General features: G+C 42.3%; 1 protein-coding gene across 2 annotated transcripts in view; it reads left to right on the top strand.

The window, feature by feature from the left end:
- asic2 (acid-sensing (proton-gated) ion channel 2) overlaps positions 1–9,230 on the top strand; it is an 813,603-nt gene extending 804,373 nt beyond the window's left edge. For both annotated transcript variants that reach the window (XM_056287454.1, XM_056287453.1), the window contains exons 9-10: positions 8,008–8,076; positions 9,129–9,230. In XM_056287454.1, coding sequence (XP_056143429.1) covers positions 8,008–8,076; positions 9,129–9,230 — 171 coding nt within the window. The remainder of the gene's footprint in view (positions 1–8,007; positions 8,077–9,128) is intronic.
- The last annotated feature ends 12,809 nt before the right edge of the window (positions 9,231–22,039 follow it).

The raw sequence follows: 22,039 nt of genomic DNA on the forward strand, positions 1-22,039 counted from the left end.
GCGTCTAAGCGACGGGGCAACCAGGCGTCCCGAGGCAGCAGAGCGAAGTGGTCGGACGGGGGTGTAGGGCTTGACCATGGCCTGGAGATAGGAAGGAGCTGTTCCTTTCACTGCCCTGTAGGCTAGCACCAGAGTCTTAAACTTGATGCGAGCAGCTACTGGGAGCCAGTGTATGGACATGAGAAGGGGAGTTGTGTGGGAGAACTTGTGGCGGTTGAACACCAGACGAGCTGCAGCTTTCTGAACAAGCTCCAGAGCTCTGATGGCTGACGCCGGGGCGCCAGCAAGGAGTGAGTTGCCGTAGTCCAGCCGGGAGATGACCAGAGCCTGGATGAGCACCTGTGCCATCTCGTCAGTGAGGAATGGGCGAATCCTCCTGATGCTATAGAGGAGAAATCTGCAGGAGCGAGCAACCGATGCAACGTTTTCAGCAAACGACAGTTGGTCATCCAGGATCACACCCAGATTCCTTACAGTCTGAGTTGGCATCACCACGGTGTTGTCAATGGTGATGGCCAGGTGTCGGTGCGGGCAACCTTTCCCCAGGAGGAACATCAGCTCTGTATTGTCCAGATTGAGCTTCAGGTGGTGTGTCGCCATCCACTCTGAGATGTCAGTCAAGCACGCAGCAATGCGTGTCTCTACTTGTGTGTTAGAGGGAGGAAAGACAAGATCAGCTGGGTGTCATCGACATAACAATGGTAAGAGAAGTCATGCGAACAAATAACAGAACCCAGAGATGTCATGTACAGGGAGAAGAGGAGAGGACCCAGAACCGAACCCTGTGGAACGCCTGTAGTCAGTCTGCGAGGCTCCAACACAGATCCCCTCCATGTCACCTGGAAGGAGCGACCCGTCAGGTAGGTTGCAAACATGGTCTTAAAGAACATGGTCTTAAAGTGTCGCCTAGTTTTCCTTGTTCGGTGGAGGACTGTGCTTTGGCAGTCGGAGAGGTTGTGTGTCACAGCAGCATTAAATCTGCTGCTAGAATTAACGGCGCTGTGGTGATTTTTGTCGACACTGTAGCCAAAGCAAACAAAGTAGTTGAAGCCGGCGTTGTTGTTAATGACAGTTTCGTGTCGGTGTTGCCGCTCACCACACCGTTGAGTCACCATTTCAAACATTCCGCAGTTCATTTCCAGTGATTTTTTTGACAAGAGACTGTCGAGACATGGAAAAGTAGTTGCATTCATCAGGAAACTGTCGTCTGGCTGCATATTGCCGCTGGTGCGACATATAGTTTCACACAGACGACAGGTTCAAACGATCCCGAATAAAAAAGAGGAAGACCTGGATGTAGCTTTTAGGGTAAAGGTAGATTATTTTGATTATTTAATTTTTGTAAACTCTGGGACCTTGAAGTGTTTTGGCTTTGGAGGAGAGGGTCATTTGGTTCGGGCATGTCCTGAGAAGCACTCCTCTGATGACAAAACGCAGAGTGAAGAAGTGAGAGGACACGAACAGAGTGAAACCAGGCAGAACAGCAAAGAGACAACAGAAAACAAACAGTAAAACCAGGCAGAACAGCGAAGAGACAACAGGAAAGGGACAGAGTAAAACCAGGCAGAGCAGTGAAGAGACAACAGAAAGCAAACAGTAAAACCAGGCAGAGCAGTGATGACACAACAGAAAAGGGACGGAGTCCAGAATACACCGACAAAACTGAACCATCCAAACAGAGTGAAAAGTCTAAAAAGAAAAACATAAATGTTGAAAAAGAAGCACAACGTGAACAGGCAGTGGTATCAAACACTACAGGTAGAGCTGCAGAAGGCGTAGTGTTGACTACCGAAGAGGATTTGGTGGAGGAAGAAAAAGTCTGTAGGATTCCTGTCTTAAAGAGAAAGCAGTCGCTAAAACGAGTGGCTCTCAAGCCAAAAAAGGAGCAAAAACAAAGGAGAGAAGCAGGCAGTACGAGGAACAACTGTCTGAGGTTGAGTTGGGTATGGAGGAAGAGGAGGAGGAAGGGGACTGTGGTATAGACAGCCAGGTACCTGTATTAAAGAAAAAGCAGCAAGAGGTACAAATGTCTGAATATGAGTTTAAGGAGGAGGATGGTGGTGTAGACAGCCAGACTCACACTTCCTCCCAGTTGTCAGGGGCAACAAAGCAAGAGTACTATGATGTGCGCCGAATTAAGGATTTCTTGCAACAAAACAAAAAAAAAATTGAGAAATGTCAAAATTGAGGATTTTTTTTCCCCCCACAGGATTATGCCCGTAGGTTTTTCAGATCACTCAACGGTGACATGCAATGTTTTTATTGCAAAAGTAAAACAAAAGTCTGCTTATTGTCATTTTAACACTGTTCTGTTACAAGATGCACAAGTCCAAAAAAGCCTTGCTGGCTGACTTGCTGGGTGTTAAGGCACAGGAGGCATTGGTCCGGTCTCGCTTTCAGAGTGCCGCCCTGATGGACTCACCTTCAAAGTTTTTCTTCAGCCTAGAAAAGAAGAATGGACAAAGCAGATTCATTCATGCCCGAAAGTCAACAACAGGACACCTGCTGACTACAGCCAGTGAGATCCAGAAGAGAGCTGTGGATTTTTACTCTCTTCTGTACAGCAGTGAGTACACTGGGCATGAAGGGGCATTTGATTCCTTCTGCAGTGGGCTGCCCAGAATCTCAGAGGAGATTAACAAGGAGACGCAGGGTCCTCTGACTACAGAGGAGTTGTCTACAGCACTGCAGAGCATGCAGGGGGGAAGGCCCCTGGGATTGATGGGCTCCCGCCAGAGTTCTACAAAGTTTTTTGGACTTAACTGTGTGACGACATCATTGAAGTCTTCACTGAATGTTTTAATGACTCATTTTTGCCCCAGAGCTGCGGGAGAGCTGTTCTGACATTGTTGCCAAAAAAAGGCGACCTGCAAGATATCAAGAACTGGTGTCCGGTCTCACTTCTGTGTGCGGATTATGAGCTGCTTTCCAGAGTCCTGTCCAACAGACTGAAGAAGGTGATAGATCAGGTCATCCATCAGACCCAAACCTACTGTGTGCCCGGCAGGTCCATTGTTGACAATCTGTCAATAATTTCGATGTTTTGGAAGTCTCTGGTGCATTGGGCTTTGATGCTGGTCTGGTTTCATTGGATCAGGAAAAGGCTTTTGACCGGGTTGAGCACCAATACCTTTGGAAAGTGTTAAAAGGTTTGGCCTCAGCCCTGGACTTGTTGCCAAGAGTAAGGTTTTTGTACAAAGATAATGAGAGTGTACTGGAAATTAATGGTGTTTTGTGTAAACCTTTCAAAGCATATAGAGGTATAAGACAAGGCTGCTCACTGTCAGGCATGCTCTATATGCTTTCAATTGAACCCTCATTACACAATTTTTGCTCTTGTATTGGTGGTCTGTGTTTGCCTGATTTTGGCACAAGAATTGTCTTATCTGCGTATGCAGATGATATAGTTATCGTTATAAAAAGTCAAGATGACGTTAATCTGATTGAGAAAATTGTGGAAAGGTTTGGGAATCTTTCAGCTGCTAAAGTAAACTGGGCAAAAAGTGAAGCCTTAGCGGTTGGAAAGTCGTCTGCAGGTCTCCCTCAGCTGCCAGGAGGGCTAAATTGGAAGAGGGGAGGTTTCAAGTACCTATGAGTGTTTCTGGGTGATGACCAGACTGTTTGGAAAAACTGGGAGGGGGTGGTGGAAAAGGTGGAGGGGAGATTACAAAAGTGGAGATGGCTGTTACCACAAATGTCTTACAGAGGAAGGGTTTTGGTTGTTAATAACTTGGCAGCTTCCACCCTCTGGCACAAGCTAACCGTTTTAGAGCCCCCTGCCGGATTGCTAAAAAAAAAAAGTACAGTCAATTCTTGTGAACTTTTTTTGGGATAAACTGCACTGGGTACCACAGCATATTCTATACCTACCAAAAGAGGTGGGAGGGCAGGGTTTGGTGCATCTAGAGAGCAGAGTAGCAGCCTTTAGACTACAATTCATACAGTGTTGCCTCACAGGGATTGATGATGTGATGTGAAGGCCTCTCATGAGCATTATTTTAAAGAAGGTACAGGGATTGGGTTTAGAAGCTTCTTTGTTTCTAACAGACTGTGTTTTTAATGGCATACATGACCTGCCACCTTTCTATCAAGGATTGTCTAAAGCTTGGACTGTATTTAAGTGGTGCAGACTGGAGCCTACAGCATCTCTGTTTTGGCTCCTGGAAGAACCTCTAATCCATGGGGCCAGGCTGGATGTGATGACAGCAAACCAGGTCTCAACCAGAGGCTATGCTCATCTGGAACTATTAAGTTGAATCACATTGTGGATGCTGCAGGGCCAATGCTTCTTGACACGGAGGCAACAGCTTCACTGCTGGGCTTGAGGTCAAGCAGACACACTAGAGACATTCTGAATGCATGGCTTAAAAGACTCACCAGGGAGGAACTAGACATGCTGCATGACTATGCCATTGGGACCGAGGCTCCTGATAATGGAGACCCTTTCCCCCAGTTGGGCCTCGAAATGGACCAGACCGGTCTAACAAGACCTTTGCTTGTCCAAAATTTGGCTACAAAAATTAACCTTTACATGTTTGATGGAAAGGTATTTTACAAATGCTGTGTTGTAGCCATGAATAAGAAAATACTGGATGAGAGAAAGGACATTGTATGGAGAACAAAGCTAAAAGTGGCAGATGATTGTAAGCCAGTGTGGAGGGTGCTGTATAAAGCCCCGCTGAACAAAAGATCATGTGACTTGCAGTGGAGGATCCTACAGGGAGCGCTGGCAGTTAATAGTTTAATTTCTAAGATTAATCCAACTGTTTCTGTTAAGTGTCCTTTCTGTCAGTCGCCAGAGACAATGTTTCATTGTTTGGTGGAATGTGAAAGACTTCAGGTGCTCTTTGAAGCTCTACAAATCATATTCTCACACTGTGATGAAAAGTGGAATGAAACTGTTTTTATCTTTGGCGCTGGGTACAAGAGAAAGGATGCGGAAAAGTGGCAACTTTAAAATTTTGTAGTGGCACAAGCTAAGTTTTCGATTTATAGGAGCAGGAAAAGCCTAATTAATAATGGTTCAGAGGAAGATTTACTTTCTTTATTTTTTGCAAGGGTAAAGGTGAGAGTCCGAGTGGATTTCAGTTTCTTTACCTTAATGAACAACTTAGATGAATTTATTTCATGGTGGTGTTTCACTACAGCCATTTGCTCAGTCAATGAGGGGCAACTGGTATTTAACTCTGTCTTTACATAATATTTCTTTTGACCCTTTGAGAGTATGTGACTTGAGCCACTGTTCTAAAAAAAAAAGGAAAAAATAAGACTTTTTTTGGACGTCTTCATGTAAAGGAGTTGCTCATGTTGATGTTGTGAAATGATGTCTTTGTTGAGTTTTTTGTTTTATGTAGTTGTTTAAAATTCAAAAAATCTCTCTCTCTCTCTCTCTCTCTCTCTCTCTCTCTCTCTCTCTCTCTCTCTCTCTCTCTCTCTCTCTCTCTCTCTCTCTCTCTCTCTCTCTCTCTCTCTCTCTCTCTCTCTCTCTCTCTCACACACACACACACACAAACAAGCCAAAGTCACAGAACAAAGACAATGGCACTGAAACTAAAAGTGAATTATAATTCACTTTTAGTTGTATGGTGGGATTTTTCATTACCATGGCTCTATTGTTTATCCATTTCAGTACCTCTCTATACTGCTTTCATCTGCACAGTGCTCTGCCAAATACTACATGATAGTGTTCTCCTCCCCTGCGGCTCTGTAACTGCATAGGAAAAGTCATTCCCAAAGTTTTGTTTTTTTTCTCCTAATTTTGTTTCAGTGGTCATAGAAAGTATGGAGCAGCATTATGCCACTAAACAGCATAATATTTGTTTTCTTTATATATATATATATATATATATATATATATATATATATATATATATATATATATATATATATATATACACTACCGTTCAAAAGTTTGGGATCACCCAAACAATTTTGTGTTTTCCATGAAAAGTCAAACTTATTCACCACCATATGTTGTGAAATGAATAGAAAATAGAGTCAAGACATTGACAAGGTTAGAAATAATGATTTGTATTTGAAATAAGATTTTTTTTACATCAAACTTTGCTTTCGTCAAAGAATCCTCCATTTGCAGCAATTACAGCATTGCAGACCTTTGGCATTCTAGCTGTTAATTTGTTGAGGTAATCTGGAGAAATTGCACCCCACGCTTCCAGAAGCAGCTCCCACAAGTTGGATTGGTTGGATGGGCACTTCTTGCGTACCATACGGTCAAGCTGCTCCCACAACAGCTCAATGGGGTTCAGATCTGGTGACTGTGCTGGCCACTCCATTACCGATAGAATACCAGCTGCCTGCTTCTGCTCTAAATAGTTCTTGCACAATTTGGAGGTGTGTTTAGGGTCATTGTCCTGTTGTAGGATGAAATTGGCTCCAATCAAGCGCTGTCCACTGGGTATGGCATGGCGTTGCAAAATGGAGTGATAGCCTTCCTTATTCAGAATCCCTTTTACCCTGTACAAATCTCCCACCTTACCAGCACCAAAGCAACCCCAGACCATCACATTACCTCCACCATGCTTAACAGATGGCGTCAGGCATTCTTCCAGCATCTTTTCATTTGTTCTGCGTCTCACAAACGTTCTTCTTTGTGATCCAAACACCTCAAACTTGGATTCATCCGTCCACAACACTTTTTTCCAGTCTTCCTCTGTCCAATGTCTGTGTTCTTTTGCCCATCTTAATCTTTTTCTTTTATTGGTCAGTCTCAGATATGGCTTTTTCTTTGCCAATCTGCCCTGAAGCCCAGAATCCCGCAGCCGCCTCTTCACTGTAGATGTTGACACTGGTGTTTTGCGGGTACTATTTAATGAAGATGCCAGTTGGGGACCTGTGAGGCGTCTGTTTCTCAAACTAGAGACTCTAATGTACTTATCTTCTTGCTCAGTTGTGCAACGCGGCCTCCCACTTCTTTTTCTACTCTGGTTAGAGCCTGTTTGTGCTGTCCTCTGAAGGGAGTAGTACACACCGGTGTAGGAAATCTTCAATTTCTTAGCAATTTCTCGCATGGAATAGCCTTCATTTCTAAGAACAAGAATAGACTGTCGAGTTTCAGATGAAAGTTCTCTTTTTCTGGCCATTTTGAGCGTTTAATTGACCCCACAAATGTGATGCTCCAGAAACTCAATCTGCTCAAAGGAAGGTCAGTTTTGTAGCTTATGTAACGAGCTAAACTGTTTTCAGATGTGTGAACATGATTGCACAAGGGTTTTCTAATCATCAATTAGCCTTCTGAGCCAATGAGCAAACACATTGTACCATTAGAACACTGGAGTGATAGTTGCTTGAAATGGGCCTCTATACACCTATGTAGATATTGCACCAAAAACCAGACATTTGCAGCTAGAATAGTCATTTACCACATTAGCAATGTATAGAGTGTATTTCTTTAAAGTTAAGACTAGTTTAAAGTTATCTTCATTGAAAAGTACAGTGCTTTTCCTTCAAAAATATGGACATTTCAATGTGATCCCAAACTTTTGAACGGTAGTGTATATATATATTAACCTTTATTAGACAGTGACAGTGAAGAGGCAGACAGGACATGGTGGGGGGTATGACATGCAACAGAGGTCGTCAGCTGCAGTCAGACTGGAGATGTTGTGACCATGTGGAACCATCCAGCATGAGAGTTTTTTATGTTACCCGGTCTTACTTTTTTTACTTTTTTATTACTCCTTATGATTTCCATTTAGATTACTGTTCAGATGTCATTTATTAGGGTGCCCAGGTAGCTCACCTGGTAGGCCGCATAAAACATATCAAGGCTGAGTCCTTGGCTGCTGCAACCTGGGTTCAGATCCAGCCCTTTACTACTGCTACTACTTTATTATTTATGTACTACTTTACTACTGCAGTTACAATATAGTAGCTACCTGAGCATTGCACAGAGCTGCTGTCACTCTCAGAAACTACAAGCTGGGTTTATGAGGACCTTTGACAGAACAGCGAATGGAGTTCCACTGATCTTTGCACTTGGGTCCACAGGTGGTGAAAGACCGATTATTTGATCTACTGAGTAGAGAGGATGAGGAGGAAAGTCATGGAGAAGATGTGGTAAGGACGCCTTCCTGTCCCTCTCTTCCTTCTTTCCTCTTACACACACACACACACAGACACACGCACATGCATGTGCACACACACACACACACACACACACACACACACACACACACACACACACACACACACACACACACCTCTGTTCAAGCTGGATGCAGTTGGACTTTCAGAGAGGAAAGCTGTGTTTCCATCAACATAAACATTTGGAAGCTGTGAATAAGAACAGCTGAATGGAAGTGCCAAAATGTTGAAAAAAAACATCCTAAATATTCAGATTTCAACAATGGCATGTGATCCTTGCTAAGCCTTCTCAAATTGTAAATATTTATAGAAATACATTTATGTATTTTATATACGTAAATGTAATAAATTTCATCATAAGTACATCATAAGTATGTCATAAACATTTTTTGACAGTTTATTTGTATCTTGGATACAAATAAATGTATTAAATTTAAATAACTAGTGAAAGGAAACACACAAATTCATATTTGATATGTTCTTAAATGCTACCTTAAAATGTTCTTTACATTTGGATGAAAACATTGTCAGCTATTGTCAGCTTTATAAATCAACGTCAATAAAGCCAAGTTTTAGAAGTAATTCCTGCCATCCTTGTAGGAAATACCTTCCATGTTCTTCAGAGAGAAGGACCTTCATAAGTACACAAACAGAAATCATGTTTTGGGTGTGTTTGCAGTCATGCTGTCTCTAGAGGCATGCAGCTGTTTGTTTTCCAGCTGTTTCAATCATTAACACTGCTCTGATATGATAGGACTGTAGGTCAGTACTGAATTAAGGGCTTTATGTATTCTAGCTATTTATCACAATGAATCTCAGGGCTTCCTACTCATTCTCATTTGCCAATAATCTCCTTGATATCATGTGGTTTCTTATTTGATGTTGATTTTATTTATTTATTTATCATCCTCTGAAATCTTTTTTTTTGGCATTGTATTTTACTGTATATGTTGTGCAGGGACATGAGAATGGACGATAATACGGAGTATAAAGAGTTTATGTCTTATTCCTCCTCATCTTGCTAGAGCTCCTGTGAGCCGATGGCAAACCACTCAGAGTCTCTCAGCCACACTGTGACCGTTCCTCTACAGACAGCCTTGGGCACCTTGGAGGAGATCGCTTGTTGAGCGCCCTCAGAGCTACAGACATCCTGAGGGTGAGGGCTCTGACCACTTGGTGGCGCTACATCCTCTACAAGGTTATGTCTGAGGCTTCATAACTGGGAAGGAGAGGAAGAGAAGAACAGCGGTTGGTCAATGAACAGTGCAAAGCTCTGTCACACTGCCCCGTCTCTTGGCACTAATGGGGATGAAGGAGTTGCCAGCTGGACTTGTGGGCTCCCTCTGTGGGCTCTCTCTGTGGACTCTCTCCTCCATCTTCTACTGTATCAGTTGGACTGCCTCCTCTCTCCCTCCTCAGCCACTGCAACAGATTCCCCAAAAGGTCCTGGGTCGTTCACACCTATATACAGCAAACAGACAGTAACTGGGCCTCATTCCTGTACAGGACATCTGTATAACACACCATTCATAAGTCACTCACTGCCAAATGTACAGAATCAGTACAGAACTGACCAAACTGCATGCGTCGGTCTTTCTTGGATACTGTTTCTCTCTCTCTTTTCTTCTGCTGATGCTGGATTGCAGTGCTGCTTTACTGTAACTGTGTGCCATTTGCTTTGTCCATCTCTCTTTAGAACAGGCCTTTGAGACATGGAGCTTAGAATGTACAAATCAAACACACTACTAATACTACCACTACTACTACTTTTGGCTGCTCCCGTTAAGGGTCGCCACAGCGGATCATCCGTTTCCATTTCTTCCTGTCCTCTGCATCTTCCTCTGTCACACCAGCTACCTGCATGTCCTCCCTCATCACATCCATAAACCTCCTCTTTGGCCTTCCTGTTTTCCTCTTCCCTGGCAGCTCCATATTCAGCATGTACAAATCAAACATAGGGTTGTTTAAATTAAATCATAGTTCAGATGTTACTCCATCTTACTTGGAAACACCATTCTATGAATAAATAGTTTCAGTGTCAGTTATTTTTAAGTAGAAGTGTTGAGTAAGATGAATTTCATTACTGGGGAAAAAACATGACAATTCTGCTTTGCTTAGCCAAAGAGAGTTAAACCTAATATTTTTTGCACCCTACACTTCCTGTCAGTTTCCATTCAGTCAGCTCACCAGAAGTGGCTATGCAACATGAGTCCTGGCAGACTGAGCACTTTATGCTAGAGCATGTCAAGGGATGTGCATGTAAAATGGTAATACATGTTGACACGCATGGACAAATCACTGGCCTCCTGCTGCTGAAGCTAATTAGATGGGCTGTCTGAAAAGTTTGGAATCTGACATGTTAGCCTTCCAGACAACAGGTTGTATACCACATGTCTCCTCTGAATGAACATGTCCAGGTCCAGGATGGACTGGTGCCCTCACTTCACACAGCAGATGTGGGCATGATGTTTATCATCACAATGTCCTTTACTCCAAATCACCCCAGACCACATAATTAAACAAGGCATTTGTTTTAATAAGTAAAATTCTAACAATATCTGAATAACACTCATGCTTGGAAAAGAAGAAACATTACTTTGACACCATCGTGTCACAGTGAGGAAACAATCTTCATAATTTGCTTCCTGGAGGATTTTTGGATGTGGTTGTTAGGCACAAATGTCAGTAATTTGCTCAGTAAAAGAAAAACGGTTATGAAGAAGAAGTGTGAAGCAGGTTTTGTGTTGTGTGGCAAAATGTCCATTCTGATGGAAGAGTGACCAGATGACCACAGCTACATCATCATTTTATTATTACATCATCGTGTCATTCAGCTAGCTAGTCACAGCAGTTGAGGGCATCAGCTACCAGGTTCCAACACTTTGGGTGGATGAATGTCATATTAAAGGCAAGAGCATTTATTTTTGGTTTTAGTGCCGGTATCCTCCTAGCCAACTTTGTTTTTTGTTTTTTTATCCAGGAAAAAAATAATAACATTAACAAGCCATTTAATGTGACACTGAGTCTTAGAATTTTATTCTTTTCCAGAACAAATGAAATGAAAATGTGCCAGTTGGGTGAGATAATTATTATTGTTTCAAATGATAATACATTTATGTCAATTGTCTTTGCTTAAATAACATTAAGTTGATGCTTGTGGAATAATCCTCATTAATTCAACATTTCCACTTCTTGGAAAAAAATTCTAAGCACAAAAACAGGTCAAGAACTGCTGAAAAAAAATTGAAGTTCACTTGTTTTTTTATTAAAAACAAGGTTTTAAGACCAAATGGCTTATTTGATGGACATTTATGTTAATGTTGAACAGATACATCGAACATTAGCCTATGACTATACCTAGCGCTCAAATGAGACAAAGGATTCTACTGTATATTGATGTACCGCACCTGACTGAGTTTTGTGTTTCTGTTCCCTGATCATCTGAGCATGGTGTCTGTCATCATGGTAATGCACATTCCAGATAGGAATGAAATCAAGTGCTTTTGTAAGACTGTTTAAATTATGATTTCCAGTCTGTGGTTCAACCTACTGTATGTGTGTGTTATCTCATCGACTGTTGCTTCAGACCAACACCTCCAGTCTACCTGAAGGCTACGCTGTTGCCTCTCTTTATTTTGGTTTCAGTTGATATTACAGTATTACAGTGCTTTTTTTTCATCTTGTGATGCGGCATTACAGTATGTGTTTTTAATGTGGAATTATTAAATGAAAAGTCTGTTTTGCAGTGGTGGTGTCCTGTCCTCCATTGATTTGCCAGTTATTTCTCCACAGGTTTGGACAACAATGCCTTGAACTTGTCTAAAAGATTGAAATCCTTACTCCCTGGCATGTTGTGGTGTTGGGTGCAGGAGAGAATAAACCACCCAGTACAGAGCACCCTGACACTATGAGAGCTCATGTCAACAGGGCAAACAGAAATGTAACTTGGCAAGGTCCAATATACTTGGCATCTGTGCTATCTGCTCTTCTGTGTTGGATGATGTGTCTTCCTTAGTATCAAATTATTACAGCGGCTTGGACAATAAAGAAGTCATGCTAAGGAAGAGAAGATTCTGTTTGAAACCTGATTTAGCTTAGTAGCCAGATTTTATTTAGCATCAATTGTACTCAAGGAATTCTCATGTAGCAGTTAGCACTATAACAGATTACTAGGCATTGTCCTTCTCCCTGGCTACATAATTAAGTATAAAAAATTTTTTTTTCTTTTTCCTAAAGCTCTACAATCCCCAAATCACATTACTCAAGACTGATTTTTCCACTTCCAGTGTGGGAAGATGACAGCGCAAATCCACATTTGCAGCAGCCTCACCCAGTACTGTCCATGCAGTGTCTTTGTCCACATCTGCGTTGAAGTTTTGTCTTTGGTGGCTGGGAGAGCTGGCGCCAGGGTTGCCAACCGTTCCTTAAAATAAGGAATTGTTCCTTATTGTATTATATTATATGTATATATATATATACACTACCGTTCAAAAGTTTGGGATCACCCAAACAATTTTGTGTTTTCCATGAAAAGTCACACTTATTCACCACCATATGTTGTGAAATGAATAGAAAATAGAGTCAAGACATTGACAAGGTTAGAAATAATGATTTGTATTTGAAATAAGATTTTTTTTACATCAAACTTTGCTTTCGTCAAAGAATCCTCCATTTGCAGCAATTACAGCATTGCAGACCTTTGGCATTCTAGCTGTTAATTTGTTGAGGTAATCTGGAGAAATTGCACCCCACGCTTCCAGAAGCAGCTCCCACAAGTTGGATTGGTTGGATGGGCACTTCTTTGAGCAGATTGAGTTTCTGGAGCATCACATTTGTGGGGTCAATTAAACGCTCAAAATGGCCAGAAAAAGAGAACTTTCATCTGAAACTCGACAGTCTATTCTTGTTCTTAGAAATGAAGGCTATTCCATGCGAGAAATTGCTAAGAAATTGAAGATTTCCTACACCGGTGTGTACTACTCCCTTCAGAGGACAGCACAAACAGGCTCTAACAGGTACTATTTAATGAAGATGCCAGTTGGGGACCTGTGAGGCGTCTGTTTCTCAAACTAGAGACTCTAATGTACTTATCTTCTTGCTCAGTTGTGCAACGCGGCCTCCCACTTCTTTTTCTACTCTGGTTAGAGCCTGTTTGTGCTGTCCTCTGAAGGGAGTAGTACACACCGGTGTAGGAAATCTTCAATTTCTTAGCAATTTCTCGCATGGAATAGCCTTCATTTCTAAGAACAAGAATAGACTGTCGAGTTTCAGATGAAAGTTCTCTTTTTCTGGCCATTTTGAGCGTTTAATTGACCCCACAAATGTGATGCTCCAGAAACTCAATCTGCTCAAAGAAGTGCCCATCCAACCAATCCAACTTCTGGGAGCTGCTTCTGGAAGCGTGGGGTGCAATTTCTCCAGATTACCTCAACAAATTAACAGCTAGAATGCCAAAGGTCTGCAATGCTGTAATTGCTGCAAATGGAGGATTCTTTGACGAAAGCAAAATTTGATGTAAAAAAAATCTTATTTCAAATACAAATCATTATTTCTAACCTTGTCAATGTCTTGACTCTATTTTCTATTCATTTCACAACATATGGTGGTGAATAAGTGTGACTTTTCATGGAAAACACAAAATTGTTTGGGTGATCCCAAACTTTTGAACGGTAGTGTATGTGTGTGTGTGTGTGTATAGTGTAAGGCATATTATATTTGTTATACCTGCACCGCCCCGTCCATCCAACCCCCGTCCCTGTCCCCTGTTCCTTATTTCAATTTCAAGGAGTTGGGAACCCTAGCTGGCGCTGGATCAGCTGTATCTTGTGGGCCCAGGGACCAAGGCCCTGCCTGGAGCTGCGCCAGAGGTGGTAACACCGAGGGCGGTCTGATAAGATGCAGAAGCAGGTCAGGCTAAGCTAACTGCTAGCCCATGCAGACCAGCAGTTGTGATAGCACCAAGGGTGATCTGGCGGCGGCCTCGCCATTGACTATGGTGTTTTTGGTGTTGTCGTGTGGAGGTGTGTTGAGGGTGTCTGAGGGCGGTTTGACAGGACATGGAAGCAGGGCAGGCTAAGCTAAATGCTAGTCCATGCAGACCGGCAGTTCCGACAGTCATCCTGGCTGGTGTTCATTCTCTTGGACATTATTTATTTATTTAGTTTGGCCATAGGTGTTAGTTTAGATATATGTGTTAGTTAGTATGTGTGTTCTTGCAGTTCTTATAGTTTTGGATATGTGTTTTTTTTTGTCTTTTTGTTGCACTGCTGTGGGCTGGGGGAAATTATATTTCAATTCATTTCATTTACGGAAGCACATGAGATGAAATGACAAATAAAGTGTTATTGATTCCTGTAAGAATGGTTTAAAAAATACACGTGAATCAAAAACTGGAGAATTGAAGGAAGCTACTTTATCAATGAATGCACTGTAGTCTCTGAGACTGCCTCTTTTTTCGGACCTTCTTTTCACTTTTATGAAATTAAATTAAATAAAGCCAAAGCCACTATATTTCACATCGTATTCTTACAACGAATGTGTTCTCTGCATGTAACCATCAACTGCCTGGGACCAACTCCAGTTCTGCTTTCCATTGCCTTGCTCAGGGGCACAGACAGGACTATTAACCCTAATATGCATGTCTTTTTGATGGTTGGAGGAAACCAGTGCACCCGGAGGAAACCCACACAGACAAGGGGAGAACATGTAAACTCCACACAGAAAGGACCTGGGATGACCTGGAGTTCGAACCCAGGACCTTCTAGCTGTGACGCAGCAATGCAAACAACTGGCCCACCGCGCCACCCATTTTACATTAGAGTGTGACATTTCGGAGTTAACCAGTATATTCAAAGACCCCTGGCTGTATGCTGTTTCCACATGTTATGCAGCGCCAGACTCAGGTTGAGCTTCAGATCTGTGAGCCATTACTGGGTGGAGTTCAGCCTCAGCTCACTTGGTGGGTATGTGGGCAGACACCTTTTTTTTAACTGTTCACCAAGGGTGACATAGCATAATAATAACAAAGGCTGTTGTTCTTGAACGTTTATTAAAAATCCGTCTTTCTTTTGACTTTTCTCCCATAATTTTTTTTTTCACCGCATGTAAAGTGCATCCGGAAAGTATTCACACCCCTTCACTTTCCCCACATTTTGTTATGTTACAGCCTTATTCCAAAATGGATTAAATTACTTTCTTCCCATCAATCTACACACAATACCCCATAATGACAAAGTGAAAAAGTTTTTGTAGAAATTTTTGCACATTTATTAAAAATAAAAAAACTGAAATATTGCATGTACATAAGTATTCACACCCTTTGCTATGACACTCAAAATTGAGCTCAGGTTCATTCTGTTTCTACTGATTATCCTTGAGATGTTTTTACATCTTGATTGGAGTCCACCCGTAGTAAATTCAATTGATTGGACATGATTTGGAAAGGCACACACCTGTCTATATAAGGTCCCACTGTTGACAGTGCATGTCAGAGCAGAAACCAAGCCATGAAGTCAAAGAAATTGTCTGTGGACCTCCGAGACAGGATTGTATCGAGGCACAGATCTGGGGAAGGGTACAAAAAATGTCTACAGCTTTGAAGGTCCCGAAGAGCACAGTGGTCTCCATCATTCATAAATGGAAGAAGTTTGGATCCACTAGGACTCATCCTAGAGCTGGCCACCCAGCCAAACTGAGCAATCAGGGGAGAAGGGCCTTGGTCAGGGAGGTGACCAAGAACCCGATGGTCACTCTGACACAGCTCCGGCGTTCCTCTGTGGAAATGGGAGAACCTTCCAGAAGGACAACCATCTCTGCAGCACTCCACCAATCAGGCCTTTATGGTAGAGTGGCCAGACGGAAGCCTCTGCTCAGTAAAAGGCACATGACAGCCCGCTTGGAGTTTGCCAGAAAGCACCTAAAGGACTCCTAGACCATGAGAAACAAGATTCTCTGGTCTGATGAAACCAAGATTGAACTCTTTGGCCTGAATGCCAAATGTCACGTCTGGAGGAAACCAGGCACCTCTCATCACCTTGCTAATACCATCCCTACAGTGAAGCATGGTGGTGGCAGCGTCATGATGTGGGGATGTTTTTCAGTGGCAGGAATCAAATCAAATCAAATCAATTTTATTTGTATAGCCCAATATCACAAATTACACAAATTTGCCTCAGTGGGCTGAACAGCAACACAACATCCTGTCCTTAGACCCTCTCATCGGATAAGGAACAACTCCCTAAAAAATCCCTTTAACAGGAAGAAAAAAAAATAGGAAGAAACCTCAGGGAGAGCAGCAGAGGAGGGATCTCTCTCCCAAGACGGACAGTGTGCAATGGATGTTGTGTTCACGCAATTTACATAATACAACATTGAAAGAGGATAACAGAATTATAATGGACATACAATTTATGAATAACATGACGCGCAGGATGCCAAGCAGTGTCCACATGCCAACGGAGCAGTCCAGGACCCAAGCCACGCGACCAGCATCATATGTAGTAAAAGAAAAACTTATGTGAGGAGTGGAAGGGCAGGCAGCATCCAAATGACGACCACCATCACCACGGAGGAGAACCGACTGCACATGCATGCAAGAGAGACTCACATGACACCATTCAAACACAGAAAAGGAGAAAGGAGAAGACATCATTCAGAGAGAGAGAAAAGACATGTTAGAGAAGAAAACAGTTTGCAATAGTCATTAGCCAAAATCAATTAAGTCATCAATTCGTCATAATCTATACTCTGTAATCTCGTCGGCAGAACAGTGGTTGGTAAATTCATTGAGACAGAAAACCAACCCGCCATCCAGTACATGTTGTGAAGCACTCAACTTAAAGGCAAGTAATTGTAAACTAAGGCAAAAAGATGAGTTTTAAGTTTGGATTTAAAGGACTATACAGACTCTGTCTGATGGCAGCAGGCAGGTTATTCCACAAAAATGGAGCCCGATAGGAAAAGGCCCTGCCACCAGCTGACTTCTTTTTAACTTTGGGTACACACAGGAGCCCTGTATTTTGAGAACCAAGTGCTCGAGATGGCATGTAAGGTTTAAGGAGATCAGACAGGTAGGATGGGGCAAGCCCATTTAGGATTTTATAAGTGAGCAGAAGCACCTTGTATTCTGATCTAACATGGATAGGAAGCCAATGAAGGGAGGCAGGAATTGGTGTAATATGGTCAAATTTCCTAGTTTTAGTTAGGATTCTAGCAGCAGCATTCTGAACCATCTGAAGACTTTTAGTACTAGAATGTGGCAGACCTGAGAACAGAACATTACAGTAATCAAGTCTGGAAGAAACAAATGCATGTATTAGAGTCTCTGCGTCACCCATGGAGAGAAAAGACCGAATTCTAGCGATGTTACGTAAGTGAAAAAAGGCAGTCTTCGTTATTTCTTTAATGTACTTATCAAAGGAAAGGCTGGGATCAAACGTAACACCAAGATTTTTGGCTGCCACACTTTGTGAAACCACAGAGTTGTCGATTGTTATTGTTACTAGATCAAATTGGTGTCTGTGTCTAGCAGGGCCAATGACTAGCATCTCGGTTTTATCTGAATCTAAAAGCAGAAAGTTAAGTGACATCCAGCTTTTCACAGTAGCCAAGCAGGCCTCTAAGTTAGTGATTTGAGTATGATCATCAGCCCTTATAGGCACATACAACTGAGTATCATCAGCATAGCAATGGAAATTTATTCCATAACTGCGTATAATTTGGCCAAGAGGTGTAATGTAAAGAGAGAAAAGTAGAGGGCCAAGCACTGAGCCCTGAGGCAAACCATATTTAATGTCAGAAAATTTTGATATAATATTATTATAGCAGACACAATGTGTTCTTCCAGATAAGTAGGACTTTCGCCAAGAGAGAGCTAAGCCAGAGACACCAAAATTACAATTTAATCTATCTAAAAGTATACAGAGATCAATGGTGTCAAAGGCTGCACTGAGGTCCAGTAGTAGAAGCACAGAAGTGGAATCAGAGTCGATAGCCAGTAGAAGATCATTTACCACTCTGGTCAGAGCAGTTTCAGTGGAGTGACAGGGCCTGAAAGCCAACTGAAAAGGTTAATATAGATCGTTTTCTTTTATATGGGTCAAAAGTTGTTGATACACAACTCTCTCTAGTACTTTAGAGAAGAATGGAAGATTAGAGACTGGCTGATAGTTATTAAGAGACCCTGGATCAAGGTGCGGTTTTTTAAGTAGAGGTTTAACCACAGCTGTCTTAAAATTGCTAGGAACAATGCCAGTAGTAAGAGATAAATTAACAATGTCTAGCATTGTAGGTCCAAGAAAAGGCCAGAGGTCTTTAAAAAGTTTTGCTGGTAAGGGATCAAGTAGGCAAGGAGTTGGTTTAGAAGCTGACACGAACTTAGTCAAAGTATCAAGTGAGATAGTCTCAAAAGCTGTAATAACTGGAACTGTCAGTGACTCATTGTGATATGAATTTAGTATGACAGGATCTGCAGGAGTAGATGGAGTTGAAGAACTAATTTTGTTTAAGATCTCATCAACCTTATTGCAGAAAAAATCTAGAAATTCATGGGCTGTGAATGGTGAGCAGCTAATAGACGACTGCTTTTTAGTAAGTTTAGATACAGTGTCAAAGAGAAATCTGGGGTTATGTTTATTAATATTTATTAAGTGAGAAAGATACGATGTTTTTGCAGTAGACAAAGCACACTTGTATTTCAATAAACACTCGTGCCACGATAGGTAAAAAGCTTCCAATTTTGATTTTCGCCATTTACGTTCCAGTCTCCTGCAGGTCCGCTTAAGAGCACGTGTCTCGTCATTAAACCAGGGTGTAGGCCTCTTTAGTCGCCTAGCTCTGGTAGTGAGAGGTGCAACTGAATCGAGGAGACTAGAGAGGGCCACATTTAGGTCACTAGTGAAATTTTCAACAGAGTCATTTACCACAGTGAAAGGAGCCAAGACTTCAGGCAGCTGCTGGCCAAATGCAGCTACAGTGGAGGGACCGATATGGCGAGTGGCAATTACATCTGTGCTGACATTATCTGGACAGGCCAATAATGCTTCAAATTTGATGAGAAAATTATCAGACACAGCAGATGTGGTTGGTAAGACATTCAGATCAGAAACAGCTATACCTTTAGATAAAACCAAATCAAGGGTGTTACCACTGCAATGAGTCGACTCTTGAACAAACTGAGTGAACCCAAAAGTATCAACTAGTGCCAGAAAGGCTTTACTTAGAGGATCAGCAGCCTTATTCAGATGAATATTGAAATCACCTAGAATTAGAATCTCATCAGAATGAGTAACAAGGCCTGAGACAAACTCTCCAAATTCTTCAAGAAATAACGAGTAACAGCCAGGAGGCTGGTAGAGTATCACAATTTGGACTGAGCCGAGTCTATTCATGGCTGAGGGAGATGGACCAAGAATAACAGACTCAAAAGACTGGAATTTAGATTGGTATCTAGAAGTCAGATTGAAAATAGATTTATATATTAAGGCAACACCCCCGCCTTGTTTATTTGCCCGAGTTATGGGCATAAGTATAGTCAGGTGGGGAAGCTTCATTTAAGGGAAGGAAAACATTTGGTTTCAGCCATGTTTCACATAGCCCAATCATATCAAAACTATGTTCAAGAATCAGATCATTTATTAGTAAGGCTTTGGTAGACAGTGATCTGATATTTATGAAACCAAATTTAAGCGTCTTGTGGAAGTGATCAGTAGTAGGCAGAGCTTTAGAGCTACTAATAGGTGAAAGATTAATTGGAATTAGACACCTTGTTGAGAGTTTTGGCCACCAACGCTTTGGAAGATATGTGGTCACATTCTTGATAACATTAGCTGTTTGGTTTTGTAGATTATTAGGTACTTTGTCGTACATCTCACCACTACCAGTGGTAGGAACAATTACTAGATCATTGTGATTCACACATTTAGGAGAGGAGAGCTTGGAAGCAATACAGCAGGGTAGGGAGACAGTCTCAATGTTATAGACCAAGCTATCAGGTTGATAATCTTCACTATGAGAAATTCCCTGACTAACATTAATTAAACTACTTGACTCCACATCCGCACTAGATTTAAACCTAGCAGGCTCTCTAATCACCTGCAACCTGCTGAATGATAAGTCCCTAGTGTCAAAGTAAACGTAAACAACTATCTATATTGTTAGATAAAAGAGCGGCGAATGTCGTCCACTTTTAGCAGGAGGGGCGGCCCCAGAAAGAAGGCCAGTTATCAACGAAGCCGAATCCCTGCTCATTACAGTAACGCGCCAGCCAGCGGTTCATTGAGGTGAGCCTACTGTACATCTCATCATTACCCCTCACAGGTAAGGGACCAGAGACAATTAATCGATGCCGACACATCTTTCTGGCAAACTCAAGCATTCTGACTAGGCTGGCTTTTGTGATCTCTGATTGCTTCATCCTAGCATTATTGGTGCCGACATGAATAACAATGTTGCTGAAAGTAGTGGTGCTTTGTGCCTGGGTTCCCTGACTCTCCCTCCGTGATGCCAGCACCCTAAGATTATCCTCTATGTCGGAGACTTTGGCCCCGGGTAAACAGTGAACCGAGGCTGGAGAAGCTAATGTAACATTGCGGGTAATGGAGTCTCCTATCACTAGCGTGCGTTGCTCTACTCTGTCGACAGAAGCGGGAGAAGCACGACGGCCGGTAGGACTACCAACAGGGCTGGTGAGTGGAGAAAACCGGTTTGCAGTCGGGAGAGGTGACCGCAGACCGGGCCACACGATCGATGGCTTGCTCTTTCGAGCCTTCCCACGCCGGTAAACAGAGACAAACTCCGCCGCATCTACCGATGAAGCTGAGCTAGTGCTAACAATAGCAGGCCTGCTGTCAGGCCCGAGGCTAAGGCTATCTGGAGTGCCCGTCACATCTAACGTAATCCTAGCCGAAAGCAGCTGCTCTAACTCACGGACACGTCTCTCTAGTAGAGACAACCTATCTGTAACTACGGAGCAGTCACCACAAACCATAATTTTAACGAGGCTGCTTTGACTGCGAATGTAATAGAGCTAACTGCTAAGCTAGGCTAAGCTCAAAGCTAGTAACAAACTGGGAACAGGAAGCTACCTACTAAACACAAGATTCGTATAAGAAAGAAACTAAATAATCTAGCGATTAGTCAACTAAGCACAGAAAATAGCTAAATCAAAAAAAATGAGGAGGTTAGGGCAGAATATAAAGAACCAATAAAAGAAAAATAAAAGTTGTCGATCTCACGAAGACACCACTCACGAAGGCTCAGAAGGAACTGGGAGACTAGTCAGAATTGAGGGAAAGATGAATGGAGCAAAGTACAGAGAGATCCTTGATGAAAACCTGCTCCAGAGCGCTCAGGACCTCAGAATGGGATGAATGTTTACCTTTCAACACGACAACGACCCTAAGCACACAGCCAAGACAACGAAGGAGTGGCTTCGGGACAAGTCTGTGAATGTCCTTGAGTAGCCCAGCCAGAGCCCAGACTTGATCCCCATTGAACATCTCTGGAAAGACCTGACAATAGCTGTGCAGCGACGCTCCCCATCTAACCTTACAGAGCTCGAGAGGATCTGCAGAGAAAAACGGGAGAAATACCCCAAATATAGGTGTGCCAAGCTTGTAGCTTCATACCCAAGAAGATTTGAGGCTGTAATCGCTGCCAAGGGTGCCTCAACCAAGTACTGAGTAAAGGGTGTGAATACTTACGTACATGTAATATTTCAGTTTTTTATTTTTAATAAATTTGCAAAAATTTAAAAAAAATTAATTTAAAAATTTCTTCTCCTTTTTCACCTTGTCATTATGGGGTATTGTGTGTAGATTGATGAGGAAAAAAAGGAATTTAATCCACTTTGGGATAAGGCTGTAACATAACAAAATGTGGGGAAAGTGAAGGGGTGTGAATACTTTCCGGATGCACTGTATATAGCCAGTGGTTTTAA

The sequence above is a fragment of the Lampris incognitus genome, chromosome 10 (genome assembly GCF_029633865.1).
Source record: "Lampris incognitus isolate fLamInc1 chromosome 10, fLamInc1.hap2, whole genome shotgun sequence".
NCBI lineage: Eukaryota > Metazoa > Chordata > Actinopteri > Lampriformes > Lampridae > Lampris > Lampris incognitus.